This window comes from Ursus americanus, chromosome 28 (assembly GCF_024610735.1).
Source record: "Ursus americanus isolate L20-20 chromosome 28, mUrsAme1.1.p, whole genome shotgun sequence".
NCBI classification, from domain to species: Eukaryota; Metazoa; Chordata; class Mammalia; order Carnivora; family Ursidae; genus Ursus; species Ursus americanus.
In genome coordinates this window covers 19,724,564-19,743,138 of record NC_142154.1, presented here as the reverse complement: position 1 = coordinate 19,743,138, position 18,575 = coordinate 19,724,564, and the positions used below count along the sequence as shown (strand labels likewise).

Below are 18,575 nucleotides of genomic sequence, written 5' to 3'. Positions count from 1 at the left end.
TCAAGAATAATCTTTAAGATAATATAACCAGGAGGGGAGAGAGTGTCATGAAAACTTGTTAAAAACTTTCAAATAGGAAAAAAAACACCGGATATCTTGCCTAGTGTACCCTTTTGAGTTATTAGTGCCTTTTATTGTCTTTGAGCTATTTGACAACTCTGTACATTGTAGAACAATCCCAGTAATGTAATTTTTTAAAAGATTTTATTTATTTATTTCTGTGAGAGAGAGAGAGCTTGAGTCAGGGGGAGGGGCAGAGGGAGAACCAGGCTCCCCACTGAGCAGGGAGCATGATTCGGGGCTTGATCCTAGAACCGTGGGATCATGACCTGAGCTGAAGGCAGACACCTAACTGACTGAGCCACCCAGGAGCACCTGTAAATTATTTTTGATAATAGAAACATAAATGGATTTTGTCTGGTGGAATGCAATGCTTGCCACCCTGTGGATGCTGACCAGGTTTATACCTTTTCGTAAATTTATTTCAGCATTTCTCATGGCCTATGTGTGCACATTGCTTGAATTCTCCTTTGAACTGGTTGTAACATTTTACTGGTTCCCTCATTAACTAATGAGTAAAATATAATCTTTGACACGTTTATTAAAAAAAAAATTAGTTGGGTCGCTAACATCCTCCAAGGGTATTGTTTGTTTAGTGTGTGTGTGTGTTGATTCATTATGAGCCACATACTTAAATTTCATATGTTTCAATCACTGGAGTCATTAGCAAGAGAGAGTCAATTCAGGTTGACACAACTCTAGTAGACTTTGCAAGCTTTCTTGCTTTCTAGGAAGACAAGATGCTCCAAGATCATCACACCCATTTCCTGCCCCAGACCTGGAACCAGCCATTTCCCCACTACAGCCTGGTTCCTTCCAATGAGAATGGTATTTACATAACACAATTTTCACGCCAAAGGTGTCTTGCTACTTTGTCATTGTTTTCAATATTTTCAGTTGTTAGATACAGTGTATCATAACATATTGATGTCTCTGAGTCAAATTCAAAACTACAGGGTTTTTGCTTAATCACATCAACCTTATATCTCTATTTCCTTCCAACCATGCCAGAAACCTTATTTCTCATTGCAATTATCCATCTGATTTAATCTCATGATAGCCACACGACAGTCTCAAAATAACAATACTAATACTAGCACCAAAAACATGATTATTGAAAACAGTTTAAGATTTTTATATTTCTTCTATCCTTAGATTACATTCCACCAAGAAAAAGTCATCAAATTATGGTGTTTTAGAGTCACCAGGGTTCCTTTATGTGTGGTTATTCTACTGACTGGGAACCCAGATACATTTGTTTTATTTTTTATTGTTAGGGATATTTTTTTCTTTTAGTAGCTTTGTTTGGAATTGTATAAAAGGATTCTGAAGTCAAATCCCTAAAAGAAGTTTCAAATAAGTCTAGCTTTTATTCTATCTTCTCCATTCTGTTCCCTCCCTTCTTCTATAGGTAATCACTTATTTTTACATTTTATCCCTCCATTCTTTGGTTTTTAGTAAAGGCAAATAAATAGTAGCATACTACACATATTTTCTCCATCCACTTCTATTTGACAAAATATCGTGGAGAACACTCAATAGGAATACACAGAAATATTCACATTTATAGCTGTCTAGTTCTCCATTGTTCAGAGGAACCACAGTTTATTCAACTAGGTCCCTATTGATGGACATTTGGGTTGTTTTGGTCTTTTGTTTTTTACTGTAAGTAGTGTTGCAATGAACAGCCATATCCATACATCTTCTTTATTTTAAGATTTATTTACTTATTTTAGAGAGAGAGAAAGAGACAGAGAGCAGGGGGGAGGAGAAGAGCAGAGTGAGAGAGAGTAAGCAGACTCCACACTAAATGGGGAACCCAACTTGGGGCTTGATCTCACAACCCTGAGATCATGACCTGAGTAGAAACAAAGTCGGTCGCTTAACTAACTGCGCCACCAGGGCATCCCTTCATATATCTTTTTAAACGATTGCCAATATGGCTTTGGTATATATTCTTAGAAGTAGGATTGCTGGATGAAAAGATAAATAAATATTTAATTTTGCTAGACACTGCCAAATTCCCCGACATAGAAGAGATACCATATTTCATTCCTACCAGCAACGCATAAAAGTAAGAAGGTCTTAATTTTTTATTAAGACTTAAAATGTTTTGGCTAAATTAAGAATAGGAAAAAATCAGTATTGTCATTCATTACCCATAAATGTATCTCCACCAAATGTAGCAAAATTTATTTTTCTTTTAAAATACAGATATACATTGGAAAACAAAAGAGGATATTTTGTTAGTTTAGGAACTATTTTAAGTTCATGTTAGTAATATTTCAGCAATGATTCTCGTAGCTGTGGATTCTTACAGCATCCCATGGGAAGGTTTAGCTGCACAGAAAGGGTTAGCATTAATTTTCTATATTAGATATCACAACAGGACCATAATATCAATCAAATAATATGTAAATAAACTAGACTACACAGTTTCCAATGGGAGCTCAGAAATAATTGTTGAAAACATTGGGACAGTAATCTATACAGGAGCCAAGAATAGAAACTATTTTGAGACACAGGGAGCATTCAACAATATAAATGATACTAGAAGGTCAAGGAAGAAAGGAGACAAGTGTTTTTTTTTTCATGTTTACTCTTCTTTAAAAATTTGTGGTAAAATATACAACAAAAAATTTACCATGTCTCTATTATTTATTTGTGAAAAACGATTATTTATTGTGGTTAATTGTACATAACATGAAATGTGCCATTTTAATGATTTTTATGCCTACGGTTCAGTGCCATTAAGTACATCCACATTGCTGTGCAGCCAACATCACCATCCGTCTCTAGAACTTTTCATCTTCCCAGACTGAAACTCCGTACTCATTAAACAGTAACTCTTCATTCACTGTCCCCCTCACATCCTAGCAACCACTATTCTACATTCTAACTTCATGAAGTTGACCACTCCCGGGATATCATATAGGTGGAGTCAAACAGAATTTGTCTTTCAATGTCTGCTTTCTTTCACTTAGCATAATTTCTTCCAGTTTCCTTCCTGTTGTAGTATGTGTCAGAATTTCCTTCTGTTTTAAGGCTGAGTAATATTCCATTCTATGTATATACCACATTTTCTTTACCTTTTCATCTGCCATAGGGCAACTGGGTTGCTTCTACTCTTTGGTTGTTGCAAATAATGCTACCATGAATATGGGTGCACAAATATCTTCTCAAGTCACAGCTTTCAGTTCTTTGGGATATTTACCCCGAAGGGAAGTGCTGGATCACAGGGTAACTCCATGTTTAATTTTTTGAGAAAACACCATACTGTTTTCCAGAGTGCTACACCATTTTACATTCCAATACACAAAGGTCCCACTTTTTCCCACATCTTCATCAACACTTCTTGTATTTTCTGTTTTTGTAGTAAGAGCCATCCTAATAAGTGTGAAATGGTATCTCATGTGATTTTGTTTCCATTTTCCTAATGATTAGTGATGTTGAGCATCTTTCATGGGCTTGCCATTTATACATCTTTGGAAATGTTGGAGATATTCCTTCAGGTCCTTTGCCCATTTTTTAACTTGGATTACTTGGGGGTTTTTTAGTTGGGGTTATTGAGTCATGGGAGCTCTTTACATATTTGGAATACTAATTCTATTCATTCTGGATACTAATCCTCTATCCAATATATGACTTTCAAATATTTTCTCTCATTCTGGGGGTTGCCTTTTCACTCTGTTGATTGTGTTATTTGATGCACAAAAGTTTAAAATTTTGATAAGGCCCAATTTTTTTTCTTTTGTTGCCTGCCATATCCAAGAAATCATTGCCAAATCTAATGCCATAAAGCTTTCTATGTTTTCTCCTCAGAGTCTTATATTTTTAGTGCTTATGCTTAGGTCTCTGATCCATAGTGAATTATTTTTTTGTATATGGTGTAAGGTAAGAATCCAGTTTCATTCTTTTGCATGTGGATATACAGTTTCCCAAAACTACTTGTTGAAAAGACTATTTTTTTTCCCCATTGAACAGTCTCAGCACCCTTGTAAAAAATCATTTGACCGTATTTGTGAGGGTTTATTTCTTGGCTCCCTATTCTATTCCATTGGCCTCCATGTCTGTCATTAATGCCAGTACCATGCAGTTTTGATTACCATTGCTTTACAAAAAGTTTTGAAATCAGGAAGTGTGAGTCCTCCAACTTTGTTCTTTTTTGAGGATGTTTTGGTTATTGGGGGGTTACTCAAAATTCCAAATGAATATCAGGATGGGTTTTTCTATTTCTGAAAACAAATGTTGGGATTTTGATAGGAACTGCATTGGATCTGCAGATCACTTTTGGCACTACTGACCTATTAAAATATTAAGTCTTCTAATCCATGAGCATGGGATGTCTTTCCATGCATTTATGCATTCTTTAATTTTTTTCAGCAACATTTTATCATTTTCAGTGTATTGTCTTTCACCTATTTGGTTAAGTTATAGTATTTAATTCTTTTCATGTTATTGTAAATGAAATTGTTTCCTAACTCCCTTTTCAGATTGTTCATTGTTAGTATATAAAAATGCAACCAACTGTTGTGCTTTGATTTTGTATCCTGCAACTGTGATGAATTCATTCATTAATTCTGAGTTTTTTAATGGAACCTTTATAGAGATCTACATGTAAGATCATGTCATCTGTAACAGAGATGATGTTACTTCTTCCTTCCCAGTGTGGATATATTTTATTTTATTTTCTGGACCAATGAGCCTAGGATAGGTTAAAAATAACTCTAAAATCTCAGAGGCCTAGCACAACGGAAGTGTAGTTTTTGCTTCTGTTACATGGCCAAACCAAGTCAAGTGGGTTTTGCCCTCGGTTCACTTAGGCACTCAAGCCAATGAAGGCTTCATTGCAGTAATGCTCGTATAATTGTTCCTGCCATGGAACTTATAGCTCCTGCTGGAGATGTCACATGTAGTATCTGTTCACATTTCACTGGCCAAAGAAGCCACATGGCCACACTCAACATCCAAAGGGATGGAGAAGTACAGTCCTACCAAATGCCCCGAAATGAAAGAAACAGATGGTTTGTGAACATCCCTAATAACCACAGCACGCATATACTGCTCTTATACTGTAAGTCCCCTCTGTGTTACCTTACCTAGGAACATGATGTATGGTTCCATTTATGTTGATGACTCTTATTTTTGTCTCCCTCCCAGACCTATTTTACCTTTATATGAACAACTGTCTGTTCAACATTTCCACTTGGACATCTCAGAGGCTCCTCATACTCATTTAGCATGGAAAATCAAAATCAGGAAAATCTTCCTGAAATGGTATCACCATCCTCCTTAATTTCCCACTAGGGGTATGAGGTGTTTTTGACTCACCCGCCCTCATTCTGACTACACCTAATAAATCAGCAAGTCCTGTTAATTCTATATAAGAAATCTCGCTGTCCCCTCTGGTGCCACTCTATAGTTTCAATGATCATCACCTGAGTCTCCATGGATGGCTTGTTCTTCCTGCCTCCAGGCTTGAATTCCTTGACTCTGGAACCAGAATAATCTTACTAAAATATAAATGGATTATCAAGAGCAGAGATCTCTGTTTTATTCACTGATGACCACAAGAGCCTAGCTAGGCAATTGATCCATATTTGTTGAATGAGTGAATGAATGAATGAATGGAAGATGTCACTCTCTGCTCAAAACCCTTCAGTAGCATCTCCCTGCCTTAATAACTCCTTGGTTTGAATTTTCAAGGCCCAACAAACGTTGTAAATGGCTGGCCTGGTCTTTGCCTATTTCCTCAGCCTGTCTCCAGCTGTTCCTGCCACACCCTCTACCATGTAGCCATAGTGAGTATCTTTTAATTCCTGGAATTCAAGTTTCTGTTCACGTTATTTTCTTTTCCCAAAATATGCTGCTTTACCCTCTTGGTTCCTTCACCTGATTCTTGCTCACCCCTAAACCATCACCTGATATTGACCTCTTCTGAAAGGCCTTCATTGACCTCTGTATATGAGGCTGGATTCTCTGCTGTAGAAGCAGAGATTGTGTGTATCTTGCCCACAACTGCATTCTCAGCGACTGGTCCACAGGAGGTGTTGAAAAATGTTTACTGAATGAATACGAGGTTGTAGGGAGAAATCCATAAGCAGCAGCTGCACAATGATCAAAATGGAAATGAGCATCTGCAAGAAGCAAGGCGGAGGAGGAAACAATGTCACTGAAGATCAGCTTGGGAGTTCATCAAACACTTCCTGCATATGTGCCAAGCAGAGACAAGATGACTAAATGTCAGCTCTTATTAATAGGACTGTGCAAGTAGGGACTAATGGACCATTCATTCATTAACTCATTCAGCATATTTTGAGCCTCTACCACGAGCCAGATGCTACAAAAAGTGGTGTGGATGCCCAAATGGATAGATGCAGACTCTCCTCTCTGGTCAAGGTCCAATAAAATCTCCCAGACTCTACTCTGCCCACAATCTGGTGTATTTTAGGGAATGACTTTGACCTGGGAAAGGTCCTTTGTCTTTACATCTTCAGAGATCAGTACTGCTGCCGTGGCTCTCCTAAACCCAATTCCAAGTGTTAGTACTGAATAAAATTAGTTTGGGGAAGTAGACAAGATACAATTCTAGTCCATAGAAAACTCTTCTATTTAGATTTCCAAAACTTTCAGTTCAATCCCAAGTAAGCAATGAACACACATTCTTGGTGACCACAGAGCTATTGATATTTTGTGGCAGAATAACTTAAATCCCACTTCGATTCCATGAACTTTGGCCCTTGAATAGGGAAAAATGATCTGAGACCAAGACAGAAAATTTAAGTTGTTAACCATGGATCTGAGTATTCAGGCATATTATTGGTCCAACAATGAAAATTTTTTGAAGCCATAAAACCTAATTAGTCCTGTAAAGTGTATCTTGTGAAACAAAATACATCACATATTAGTAAATGAGATAGGTAAAGGGGTCTGAGTATATAATGGGCTAAATGCAAATGCAGGGCTAAATGCAAATGCAGGGCAACGCAGGGTGAAAAAATCCACTAAATGGTGGCTAGAGTTCTCATAGACACAGTACTATCTGATAGGAATTGGAGCCTAGGAATCCATGTTTGCTGCCTCCACACATTCCAAAACACAGTCGATTACATTTAACTATAATTATCTCCTATATACGGGCAAGAAACAATGACACATTTGCTACTTTAAAAAAAAATGCCTAAAATGAGAATCTAAATTGCCAAGTAAGTCTTAGAGGGTACTTCTGTAGGTTTGCTATTTCCCAGTGAGAAAAAAAGAAAAGCTCACAAAAGGTACAAAATGAGATAACTACCATGAAAAGAAAAAGATTCACCAATAAACACAGTCATTGTGTTGTTCTGTTCCCATGAAAGGTCTGCTTTTTCCTTTAAGTTTCACTTTCAGCTCATCTTTAGAAATTAGCCTGTTTGGCAGTCTGCAAGCAGTGTCATTATACTACTTCTAGATGGTTTGTATGTCCTTTCTTCATATGGCATAACACTTACACCTTCTCAAATCTGCTTCTTTCCATATAAAACAAAACAAATAAAACAGATTTACACATGTGTATGGAAGCCCACTGTATCCCCTCTGACTACCCTTGGGGCTTGACAATTTATAACCAGAGACCAGGATTCTGATATTTGGAAACTCTGGAGTATCCCAAGGCTGGCTAAACTAAAACAGAGCTCTGAAATGACCACTCAATTTAATATTTGCTCTGTTAAATAAATAGGAATGAAATAATGAAAAATCCCATTTTTCTCTTCATGTATTCATAGTAATAGGATCCTTGCAACACTGACAATTCTCTACGTAGTTACAGAATAAATGACAATGTTTTATTTACATGCTAAAAGTAAAGCTATGTGCCAATATAAACCAAGAATTCGTATTATATTAAAAACACTAGAATTTGTATGAAATATCAATGGACCCCAGATAACCAAAACTCCTGGCAAAATTGGCTCTAGGGGGATACGAAAAAAAAAAATGAAAGCAGAATAGTGCTGAGAATGCAAAAGTGGATATAAGTGAAGATGTTTCTTTTTAATTATTTTTAAATCAAAGGAAAATATGAAGAAAACTTAGTACCTCAGAAAATAGATGAAAACACTCTAAAAAATACAAGTGACCAAAAGTAATTTGAAGAGAACTTGAACATCCCATTAATGAAATAAAATCAGTAGTTAAAAATCCACCCACCAAAAACATCAGGCCCAGAGCCTTTTACAGGTGTATTTCTTTGAAACCTTCAAAAACATAATATGGCAAAAGAAAAGCAGCCTAACTCATTTATGAGAATAGAACAATGTTTCCTGTTTCCTGAGCCATTCAGTGCCAAAGCCATGAAGTGGAACAGAGCAAGATACATGTGGGAGGGGAGTGAAAGGCAAGGGGCCCAGGAGGGAGCTGGACCCAAGCACTGAGAGGTGGGTGTATGCCCAGAAGGGCAGTTCCTGTGGGATGTCAGCTCAGCACCTGGGGAGCAAAGGGCATCCGATGTGGGAGGGTTGGCAGCCACAACAGGAGACTGGTTATTTATAGGGGGATTGATCAGATAAACATTGTAAGGATAATAGAATCTGAGTTACTCATTGTTGGAGAGAAGATAGGTACAAATATATGGAGGAGGAAAACTAGAACACTGTGGTATTAGAACAGAAATGATGTTATCAATGCAATCTCAGAGTTTTCAGTAGATAATTGATCCAGGAAGTGCTCAGAATGATGGCACCATGCTGAAGACACATAAGTCAGCGTAAGAAGATTCCCACCGACCAAATCAGGGATGATTTGAGTATCAAAAGAAATGATAGTAAAAGATTGTAACCCATGAGTCTACACGGATAAAAACAATGAATAAATCGAAAATTTGGTGAGAAATAGAATATTTACAAAGTCTCAAAGTGTCTCCACATGACTTACTCATTTATTACAAAGGGAAGCAGACAATTTTACAGTGGAGGGGAATGGCAAAAAACAAAAACAAAAACAACCTCTTTAATCAAACTGATCAAAACTACCAAATAACAGGACAAATTGAAATTTTGTTGCCACTGATAGAACCCAAAGAGGAAAACACAGCATCACTTCTATGGTATAACTGCCGAAGATGCATGATTCGAATGTGATCATAAAGCAAGAGCGACAAACCCCACCTGCAGATGTTCTACAAAGTAACAGCCTGTAGTCCTCAAGTGTCAATATCAAAAAGTCAAGGAAGGACTAAGGAACTGTTTGCAGACTGAAGGAGACTAAAGAAACATGGTAACTAATGCAAATAGCTGGGGCGGGGGGGATAAAATTCCTTGCACTGTGCTTGCAACTTTTCTGTAAGTATGGATAGAAATTAAAAAAAAAAAAAGCCAATAATGCAATATAGGAAAATTATAGGCTAATTTCCATTACCAAATACAAAATTTATAATTTTTAGCAAATTAAAAAAAATGTTTTAAAATGTATCATCAAGAGGATTTGTCCCAGGATTGCTAGATATCAGAAAAACCTATCAGTGTTACTACACTAAACTACATTAAAAAGCATGCTGAATTTACAGAGTAAAAATAAAAACGTAATCACATTAGCAAATTAATAAAGAACATGATACAAATTTAAAAAGCTATTCATAGTTTTTCTACACATCTCTAAGCAAGCTAGGAACAGGGGGGAAATTTAAAAATACAAGTAAAGATATTTATGGGGAAAAAAAACTAAAAGCAAACACAGCTGACACAAAACCTTAAAAATGATTCCTTTAAAATCAGGAACAGGGAATCAGGAACATCCTTGAGGCCTGCTGCTGACACTTCTTTTCAAGAATGTATTGCAGTTCCAAGCCAATGCAAGAGTCAAGAGCAAAATAAAAGGTATAAGAATTGGAAAAGGAGAAAAAACCCTATACTATGGTGCTATAGAGTTATAATAGCATGGTATTGGCAAAGGGATAGCAAATAAATCAATTTAGTCCCAGCCAAAATGTATTTATATGTGAGATACTGCATATAATAGAAACCGTATTATAAATCAGTGTGGATAAACTATGAGAAGTTGGTGCTAGGCAGTCCAAATAGGAAAAACATGAAATTTATATCCATACCTCATATCATATACAAAAACAGATTAAAAACATAGATGTGAAAGTCAAAAATTTTTAACAGTTATTAGGATTAGGGAAACTTTTTTTTAAAGCACTACACAAAAAGCATAGCCCTTAAATATAGAACACTGATGGTTTTGATGCATTAAAACTAAATCATCTGCATGACCAAAAAAAAAGTGAAATGCGGCAAGCTATTTGCATTAGATATAACAGACAATGGATTAAAATGCAGAACGTATAAAGAAATCTTACAAATCAATAAAAAATAGAAAAAGCCTAGCAGATATAAAACTTGATGGCAGAAGAAAGAAAGAAAGAAAGAAAGAAAGAAAGAAAGAAAGAAAGAAAGAAAGAAAGAAGGAAAGAAAGGATACTTAATGTCCCTAGTAAACTAGAGGTGCAAGTTAATAAATTATCACTACATACCCACAGTAGGGCTGGAAGGGCCTAACTTTCATAAGGGGGGGGTCAGCGAAAAAGAACTCTAAAATGTTGGTAGAATGTAACTTAACATAAACTCAGGAGCAATTTGGCAAGGCCCCATGATTGCTCTTTATTTCTGGCTAGAGAAACACACATGTCACTATACACCGCAGGCAAAGAGCAAAAAATTGGAAAGAACCTGTCCAACCACTAGGAAATGGATAAACAAAGTGTTACTTTTTCTCCACATGAAAAACAACTATAAAGAATAAATCAGACCTTTGTGGCTAAACATCAAAAACAAGGTGAGTTAAAGCAGCAAGTTGCAAAAGTATAGTATAATGCCCCCTATAGAAGCGATAAAAGCTCACAAAATACTGCTATATATTGTTCATATATATTGTTCATACAATACTATATATTGTTCACACATGTGTGTGTGTGTGTGTAAGAGTGTTAAATCATACAATGGAATGATATCCACAAACTTGACACCTCTGGGATGGGTAAAAAGAAAAGACATAGGGCTTCATCTGGCCTATAGTATCTTACATTTTAAAATCTGGGGGCGCCTGGCAGGCTCAATAGGAAGAGCATGCGACTCTTGATCTCAGTATGGTGAGTGCAAACCCCATGCTGGGTGTAGAGATTGCTTAAAATAAATAAATAAAAATTCCAAAAAAGTAAAAAAAAAAAAAAAAATGGTAATTCATTAAAGGTAAATTGTTAACATCTGTATGGAAAAGTGTGGGAGTGGGAGAAGAGATCGACTCAGACATAACTGATCGTGGGTTCTGGGTAGTGATAATCTTCACCACACAGATGAAAACACCAGTGCTAAAACGCTCCAGAAGGCAAAGCAGTGAGTGAGGTAAGGGACCAGTGAGCAGGATGCTCAGTCACAAGGTAATTTATACAATGAAATAAAATGCAAACCAAGAAGAAATGCCTTCAAGGACCAATTATATTCCATTGATGAAATAAATGCAAATTTCAATTCAAGAGAATGAAATAAAACACAGTAACCTATCACATTCTTCCATACCACTACAAACCCACCGTAGACTCTTCTAGAAGGCATTTAGCCCAGGGTTGATCAAATCCACTTTTTTTTTTTTTTAACTAAAGTAAATTATCTCATTTCAGGGTCAATTTGTAGTACCTTCTCAAACAATTATGCTTATTCACCCACTGAATAAATTATTTGTTGAATCTCTGAATATAAACGGCATTTTGCCAGAGGCTATGGAGGAATACAATGGGAGACTGGGAGCTCTTTACTTTGGACTCATTTAATCCATGTAACAAACTATGATATAGTTACTGTTTTTCCCATCTTACAGATAAATTGAAATTCAGAGAACTTAAAATCTACCCTGAATCACCATGCTGACAGAGCATGAGCCCTAATTCAAATTCCGTTTGTCAGACAACCTCAAAACCCATACCCTTTCACTATAGTTAGCTCTCAAGCCCAGGGGGGATCTTTTGTCTAACTGTCCTACTCTTCTTTATATGGGCTACACTCACCATACACCATGAGTTATGTTTTTCCAAGCACCACAGAATAGACTCAGGCTAGTAGAATATGGACTTAACTTTTAAACCAATAACTCCTACTCTGTAATTTAGAAGATAAGGAGAGAAAACCTGAAAAGCAAAAAAACCCAACAAAACACTTAACTACTCCAGACCAAGAAGATTAAAAAACAAATTTAAAAAGTGAAGGAACAAAGTTAACAACTGAAATCCTCCACACCAGACATTGTACCAAGAACTTTATATATACTTCCAAAATCTAATCACATTATCACACACAGCACAAGCATCATCAGCTCATTTTACAGGTGAGGAAACATCTGTATACAAGTAACCTGCCTGAATTCATATAGCTAGTTACGTGAGGCCAGGATCTGAACCAAGTAGGCATGGTTAATAACTAACAGTTTTATCCACTTTTTTTGTACTCAGTGAGAAATATTTTCTATTTTAGATCGTGATCCAATATGCACACACACATATAAAAGTAAGCCAACTTCTACAAAACACTGTTTACCTTAATATGTAGCAAGAAAAAAATGTTAAGATGCTGGTTTGAGGCATGAAATTAGTATCTCATGATCCATGACTGAAAAATGCACAATGCTGGATTGCTTCAAAGACACATTATTTATTACAACTATAGCAGCAAAAAAAGGGGAAAAAAAAACTAAATGGCACTAAATGGTTAATCACAGAGCTGAGTGATAATTATGAATATTTAAAAAATTGCTATTCGGAGAAAATACAATATGTACATTACTTAGATGATGCATGCTTATATACATAGGAAACATATAAATATAAAATAGATGTCTTAAGGTAAAAAAGGATATACACAATTACATTTTTATTTTTAATTTATAAAGGCTTTTATTTTAACTTACAAACTGGGGTAGTTAAGAGACCAGATAATAACCACTTCTTTTTATTTTCTTGGAGCCAAAGCAATTTACCGATGTGTTCTTTTTTAAATACCTGTTCCAGATCATGGTACAAAGTTTTCCAGTTGTATAAATGCTAGCAAAATTTTAATGCCAAAATATACAACGGTAAAACAGATCGAAACAAAAATCCTCTCCTAGTATTTTTAAAAGTGAAAACTTGGAACCAAATAATTTACAATATTAAAAGAGAATGGAACTTTGAGAACACATCCTAAAGCCATACACATTTAAGCGTTACAGAAATATGCTCCCTCCCACCCCTACCCCTTCACCCAGTGCCTTTGACCTTCCCCAGGAGTCCCTCTGAATCTGCCTCAGACTTCAAGAGGAGGGGGCTGGGCCACCTGTCTCAGGTCTGGCTCTGGCCTCCTCATCTGCCAAAGCTTCACAGTACTGTGCTGGCCAGTCTTTGGGGTCTTGATTATGGACTCTGGCCACAAACTTTAGAACTTTCATCTTGCTGGTTTCCAGGTTGGTTCGCGGGCCCCACTGTAATTCATAGTCTACAGGATCAGTGTGGGGTATTCGCCGGTACTCCAGGTAACGCTGCCGCACGAATTCTTCGGTAATAAGTTTCTTTGGGTCCCCAAAAACTAAATGCTTCTTTGTGGGGTACACCCCTAAGCGGCGCAGGAAGTCCCAGACCTCCGTTTCCTTGATGGTATTGCCCTTCATAAAGATGAGACCTAAAACAATCATCAGGAGACCGGTGGTGGGAGTGCCCTGATCGCCTCTCACCTCGGCATCCTCCTCCACCGGTTCCAGGGTGTTGATCAGGATGTAGGTGTTGCTTTTGGGTTCCAGTTCCACCAGCTTGTACCCGAAGACGTACTCGAGGCGCTCGGCAGCCAGTTTAAGGAGATCAGGGAAGATGTCCTTGTAGTCCCCGATGACGTGCTTCAGTATGTCAGTGCGCTTGATCGGGATCTTCTTCTGGTCCTTAATCAGCAAGAACTGCACCAGCTCGGCCACCTTCAGCTCCAGCTGCTGCGGGGACCTGGGCCCCACCTCGGGGGAGGCCTCGGCCCGGCGGGCGCCCTGCGATGCTGTGCTCCGGGCCTCCTGGGAGCTGCCAGCCCCGCGGGAGGTGCTCGGGGCCTCCTCGGCGGCGCGGCGGCCCCAGTCCCTCTCCGCCTGGGAGCTAGGGCGGCCCCGGCTCCTCGGTTTCTGCAACATGTCCCCGGCGACGGGAGCCGTAACGGGCGGCGGCGGCGGCGGCACCAGCAGCGGCAGCGGCGGCAGCAGGTTCGCAGCGCGCAGCGGGAATTGTGGGTTGGCGCGCGGCACTTCTGGGCGGCCTTGGGCGGGGCCAGAGGGGGCGCGCGTTGCATCACGGAGACCGCGCCTGCGTCGGCGGAGACTGCGCGTTGCGTCGGGGGCGACTGCCCGGCCGCGGCGCGTTGGCGGAAAGCGGCGGAATACTAAGCCGTGGTTCTTATAAAGTGTTGTCCTCCTCAAACCACCCAAGTAGAGAACAGAAACCAAAACTAAGCAAGTGTGCGGCTAAGTTCAGGACCACACGGGCTCAGGCAAGTACTATAGAAAGTGAGTATTAAGTATTAAAGTCGCGAATACTTTTAGGTGGAGGGAACTCGACGTCTAAATGTGGGAGAAAAGGAAGGTGAGGTGGGAAAGGAAGGTGAGGAAGGTAAGAGCGTGAAAGTGAAGTAAAAGCATTTCCTTCTACGCAAAACGACGTAAAAGAAGACCCAGGTGACTCCTAACTTGGTTTGCCAGCGCCACTCCCTCCCCTCGGCTCAGGTTCAAGCCCTCATAACCATTTACCACCAGTTACTTTCTCTAATGCCCCTAAGAGTTTATTAAAAACGAATGTTTGGTAAAAGCAGGCTTGCCTTGCAAGCAGGACCGTTTAACACGTTTTCACTCTTTCACTATTTATAGTCTATGCATTAAACTCCCTCTGCTAGACAACCAGGACAAAATCACCACATAAAGCACGTTACAATGAGATCATCTTGCTTCTAACTTTTGGAAAAAACTTGCTGCCTTGGGCCCACAACAATTTTAGCAGAAATGGCTAAGAAGAATGCTACAAACAGAAACGTGCTCTCTCAAGAGATTCCCATTTAATTTTGGGCATCACTGATCAAGAACTGCAATAATGTGAATCTCTTAAATTTCTTAATTTTTAATATCTTAGCCTTAGGGCTCAATGAGAAAGAAAGGAGAACCCAGGGGTATCATTCCTCATAATCTGTGATGTGCGTACTTTGTATATATATTTTTAATTGTGCAGCTTTAATAGCCAACATGAGTCATTTCATTAACTCAAACCATCTGCAGTCTGCTACCATTACTTCTGCAGATCTTAGCAAATGTGTTCCTTTTCTATTTACTGACTTGCTGAGAAGAAACTGAATTTCCTACTTTGTCTTTTTAAAGCTGCCCAGAAAGTGGGAAAACTTCAAAGAACCAAATCAAATTGAGTTCCTTTTTAATGCAAATATATTCAAAGGAAAGCAATTCAAAACACATTATTTGAATAATAGCATCAAAACACAACCTTATTAAAATTTCATTAAGTGTTAGTAACAAAATTTTTGTTTGTAATTCAATATGAAAATGCAATCTGATAATGGCACTGGAACTGCAAATCTAAATGTAAAATGATATTCCATGTTGTGATGCAAGTATGCTAAAATCTGGTAAACTATGAGTAATAACTTTCTGTCCCACACAAGATCTAACAATATATCCTCAAGCATCAATCTTAATGACAAAAACCTACTAAGAAAAACAAATATATCATCAAGGCATTCATTTTTTTTTTACAATGAGAAAAATTCATCTTCATTTTCCTTACAAATTTGGACTTATGTTAAATTTCCTGCAATCAAGAATTCTGCAAAAGTTCCCTCCAGTAGGATCAGTTTTACCCTGAGTTGAAAGAAAGAAAGAAAGAGAAAGAAATCAGCAACCAACAGATAACAGAGAAATGGAAAATGAGATGAAAACCATTGTCAACAATTAGGCTACATTTTCAGTATAAATCTTCAGTGTCCTTCAGCAGCATCTTAACTCAGCAGATTGTCATACTCAAAATAGGTCAGAAAAGATACTGGTTAAAACACCTTCTACACTGTGCCCAGGAGAATGCAGGTGAGAAAATACAGACATATAATAATAGTATTAGAATGAACTTTAGGCATCGCATGGAGAAGTCATCCAGACCACCCTCCATTTTAGAAGGACATGGAAAGCCATGGGTGTTTGGGGAAAAACTATTGTGATGATGATGGTAATAACAACACTAACAGTAATAATAATACATACAAACAACAGCTGACAGTTATTACAAAGGTAACTGGGTCAGACTCTGTTCTAAGTGGTCTACATGTATTACTTTATTTAATCACCACGACAACCCTATGAGACCTGTGTGTTTATTGTGTTTCTCTTCTCACAAAGGAAGAAACTGAGGCACGGAGGAAAATATTAACTGTTTTGGAGTCCTACAGCAAATAAGTGATGGATCTGGTTCTGAATTAAGACATTGTGCCTCCAGACACTGCTCTTAACCATATGTTGAAGCAGAGAGAACATAAATATGGTGTCCTTGAAAAAGCAAAGGTATGGAGTTAGATGGGCCTCGATTAGAAAACTGTGACATTGGGGGAGCTACTGACACTCCTTCCTGTTTCCAAATCAACAGAATGAGATTACGGTAGTCTTTCCTTATCCAGAGGGGATACGTTCCAAGGCCCTCAATAGATGCCTGAAACTGCAGATAGCACTGAATCCTATATATACTATGTTTTTTCCAATACATGCATATATACCTATGATAAAATTTATCAGTTAGGCACAGTAAGAAATTAAAAACAATAACCAATAATAAAATAGCACACTAATAACAACATATGTAATTAAAATTGTGTAAATATGGTCTCTCTCAAAATGTCACCCTTCTTATGATGTGAGATGATAAAATGCCTACATGATGAGATGAAGTGAGGTGAATGACACAGGCACTGTGATGTAGCGTTAGGCTATTATTGACCTGAGAATATGTCAGAAGGAGGATCATCTGCTTGCAGACCACGGCTGACCAAGAGTAACTGAAAGAGCGAAAAGTGAAACCACTGGTAAGGGGGGACTACTATAATAACCCAGACATCAGGGAACTAATGAGATAGGTTTGCCAAGTACCTAGCACAAGGCTGGGACAGGGTAGTTGATTACAGTTTGCTTCTTTCCACAGGGTTTATGTCAAGGAACATATCTGAGGACTCTAAAAAGCTGTATGTAGAAAGATGTTTACTGCAGTGAAACACTTGTACACACAAAAATGAGAAAAAGGTCTGGAAAGAAACGTATTAAGGTGCTATTAAAATTATTTTCTTTTAAAAATGAAATTCAGTGTTGATTGTCTTGTCTGGGAGATAAATGGGAAATACATTCTCAATGATTTTAACTTCACAGTGACACCATGCCCTAGCAGTTATACACATTCAAATTTTCAGTAAATTCAGTGTGACTTGAATATGACATTTGTGACTTTGTTCAGCCAGTGAAGTAGTAAAGACAAGTGGTTCAAAAAGAAAAACATTTTCTGCTTATGTTAATGACCTCAGTACTTTTATTTCTAGACCCAAAAGGAAAAAGAAGGAAAAATTATTTGAGGCAAAATTAAGCTAGCTAAGATTTCAGATGCATTGAACAAAGAAATGCCTACCAGTTACCACTTGCTCTTTAGAAGTCTCTGAGTAATTAATTGCTTTATTTCATCTCCTTGGTAGCAAATGACTGCCAACAAGCTCTAATCATCTTTATTATCTATTGGATTCTCCTCTTCATTCCCTGGTATTTCTTGCAGAACCAGAGAAAGATTTTGAATTTTCTGTCAGCAGCCTAGTGCAAAAAGCTGGTAAGGGCTTTCTGGGGAGAAAAGCAATGATAAAAGCATGCAGCCACCATATACAAACAGCTTCACTGCCTTTTCCAGTGAAAGAAAGTGGGACAGGGTGTAGCATGTGAGCAAAGGAGTTGGAGTGGGGGAGGCAGATACTATTTTGGTGAGTAGATAGGAAGGAAAGGATCCAGATACTTTAATGGTTGCAATAAAATCCCTTGTGTCCACTCATTCGTAACAAAGATGCATACAGGTTAAATCACACAATAGGACTTCTCGATAACACTTTGTCCCTCATGGAAGAATACCTTAAGTGGCAACAGAGCTTTCCTTGGCCGGTGGAAGTGTGGAGAGATGTAGCTTGATGAGATAGCTCATTCCAAGCACTGCAGCCATTTAGCCCAGAAACACCTCAAACTCTTTTCAAGAATACAAACCTTCCAGTTATCCAGGGCCTTTCATTTATGAAAATCACTAAGGTATTAAGTAATAAAATTACAAACACATAAGGTCTCAATAGTGGCCAAGAAATTTGTTTGCTTGTTTTTGCCTCTTGTTCTGCATCTTTTCCTTTCAGGAACTGCTTCTTCCCATCTCTAGGAGACCTAGGTAAGGCTCTACCTTTCTTTCCTGAGTGCACGAGATGCAG

The 18,575-nt window shown here is 38.0% G+C and overlaps 1 protein-coding gene and 1 long non-coding RNA gene across 4 annotated transcripts in view; one reads left to right on the top strand and one right to left on the bottom strand.

Moving 5' to 3' along the window:
* ENTREP2 (endosomal transmembrane epsin interactor 2) overlaps positions 1–18,575 on the bottom strand; it is a 447,722-nt gene that overhangs the window by 119,026 nt on the left and 310,121 nt on the right. The window contains exon 1 of one of the 3 annotated variants that reach the window (XM_087856722.1): positions 13,792–14,346. The exons of the other annotated variants lie outside the window; for them this stretch is intronic. Within the exon in view, the coding sequence (XP_087712848.1) occupies positions 13,792–14,229 (438 nt within the window). The 5' untranslated portion in view covers positions 14,230–14,346. Of the gene's footprint in view, positions 1–13,791; positions 14,347–18,575 lie in introns of those variants that run through there. 3 annotated transcript variants of the gene reach the window in all.
* On the top strand, positions 14,410–17,654 carry LOC123790773 (uncharacterized). Its single transcript, XR_006779194.2, has 3 exons — positions 14,410–14,598; positions 16,483–16,644; positions 17,276–17,654. It is a non-coding gene; the product is annotated as an uncharacterized LOC123790773 (long non-coding RNA).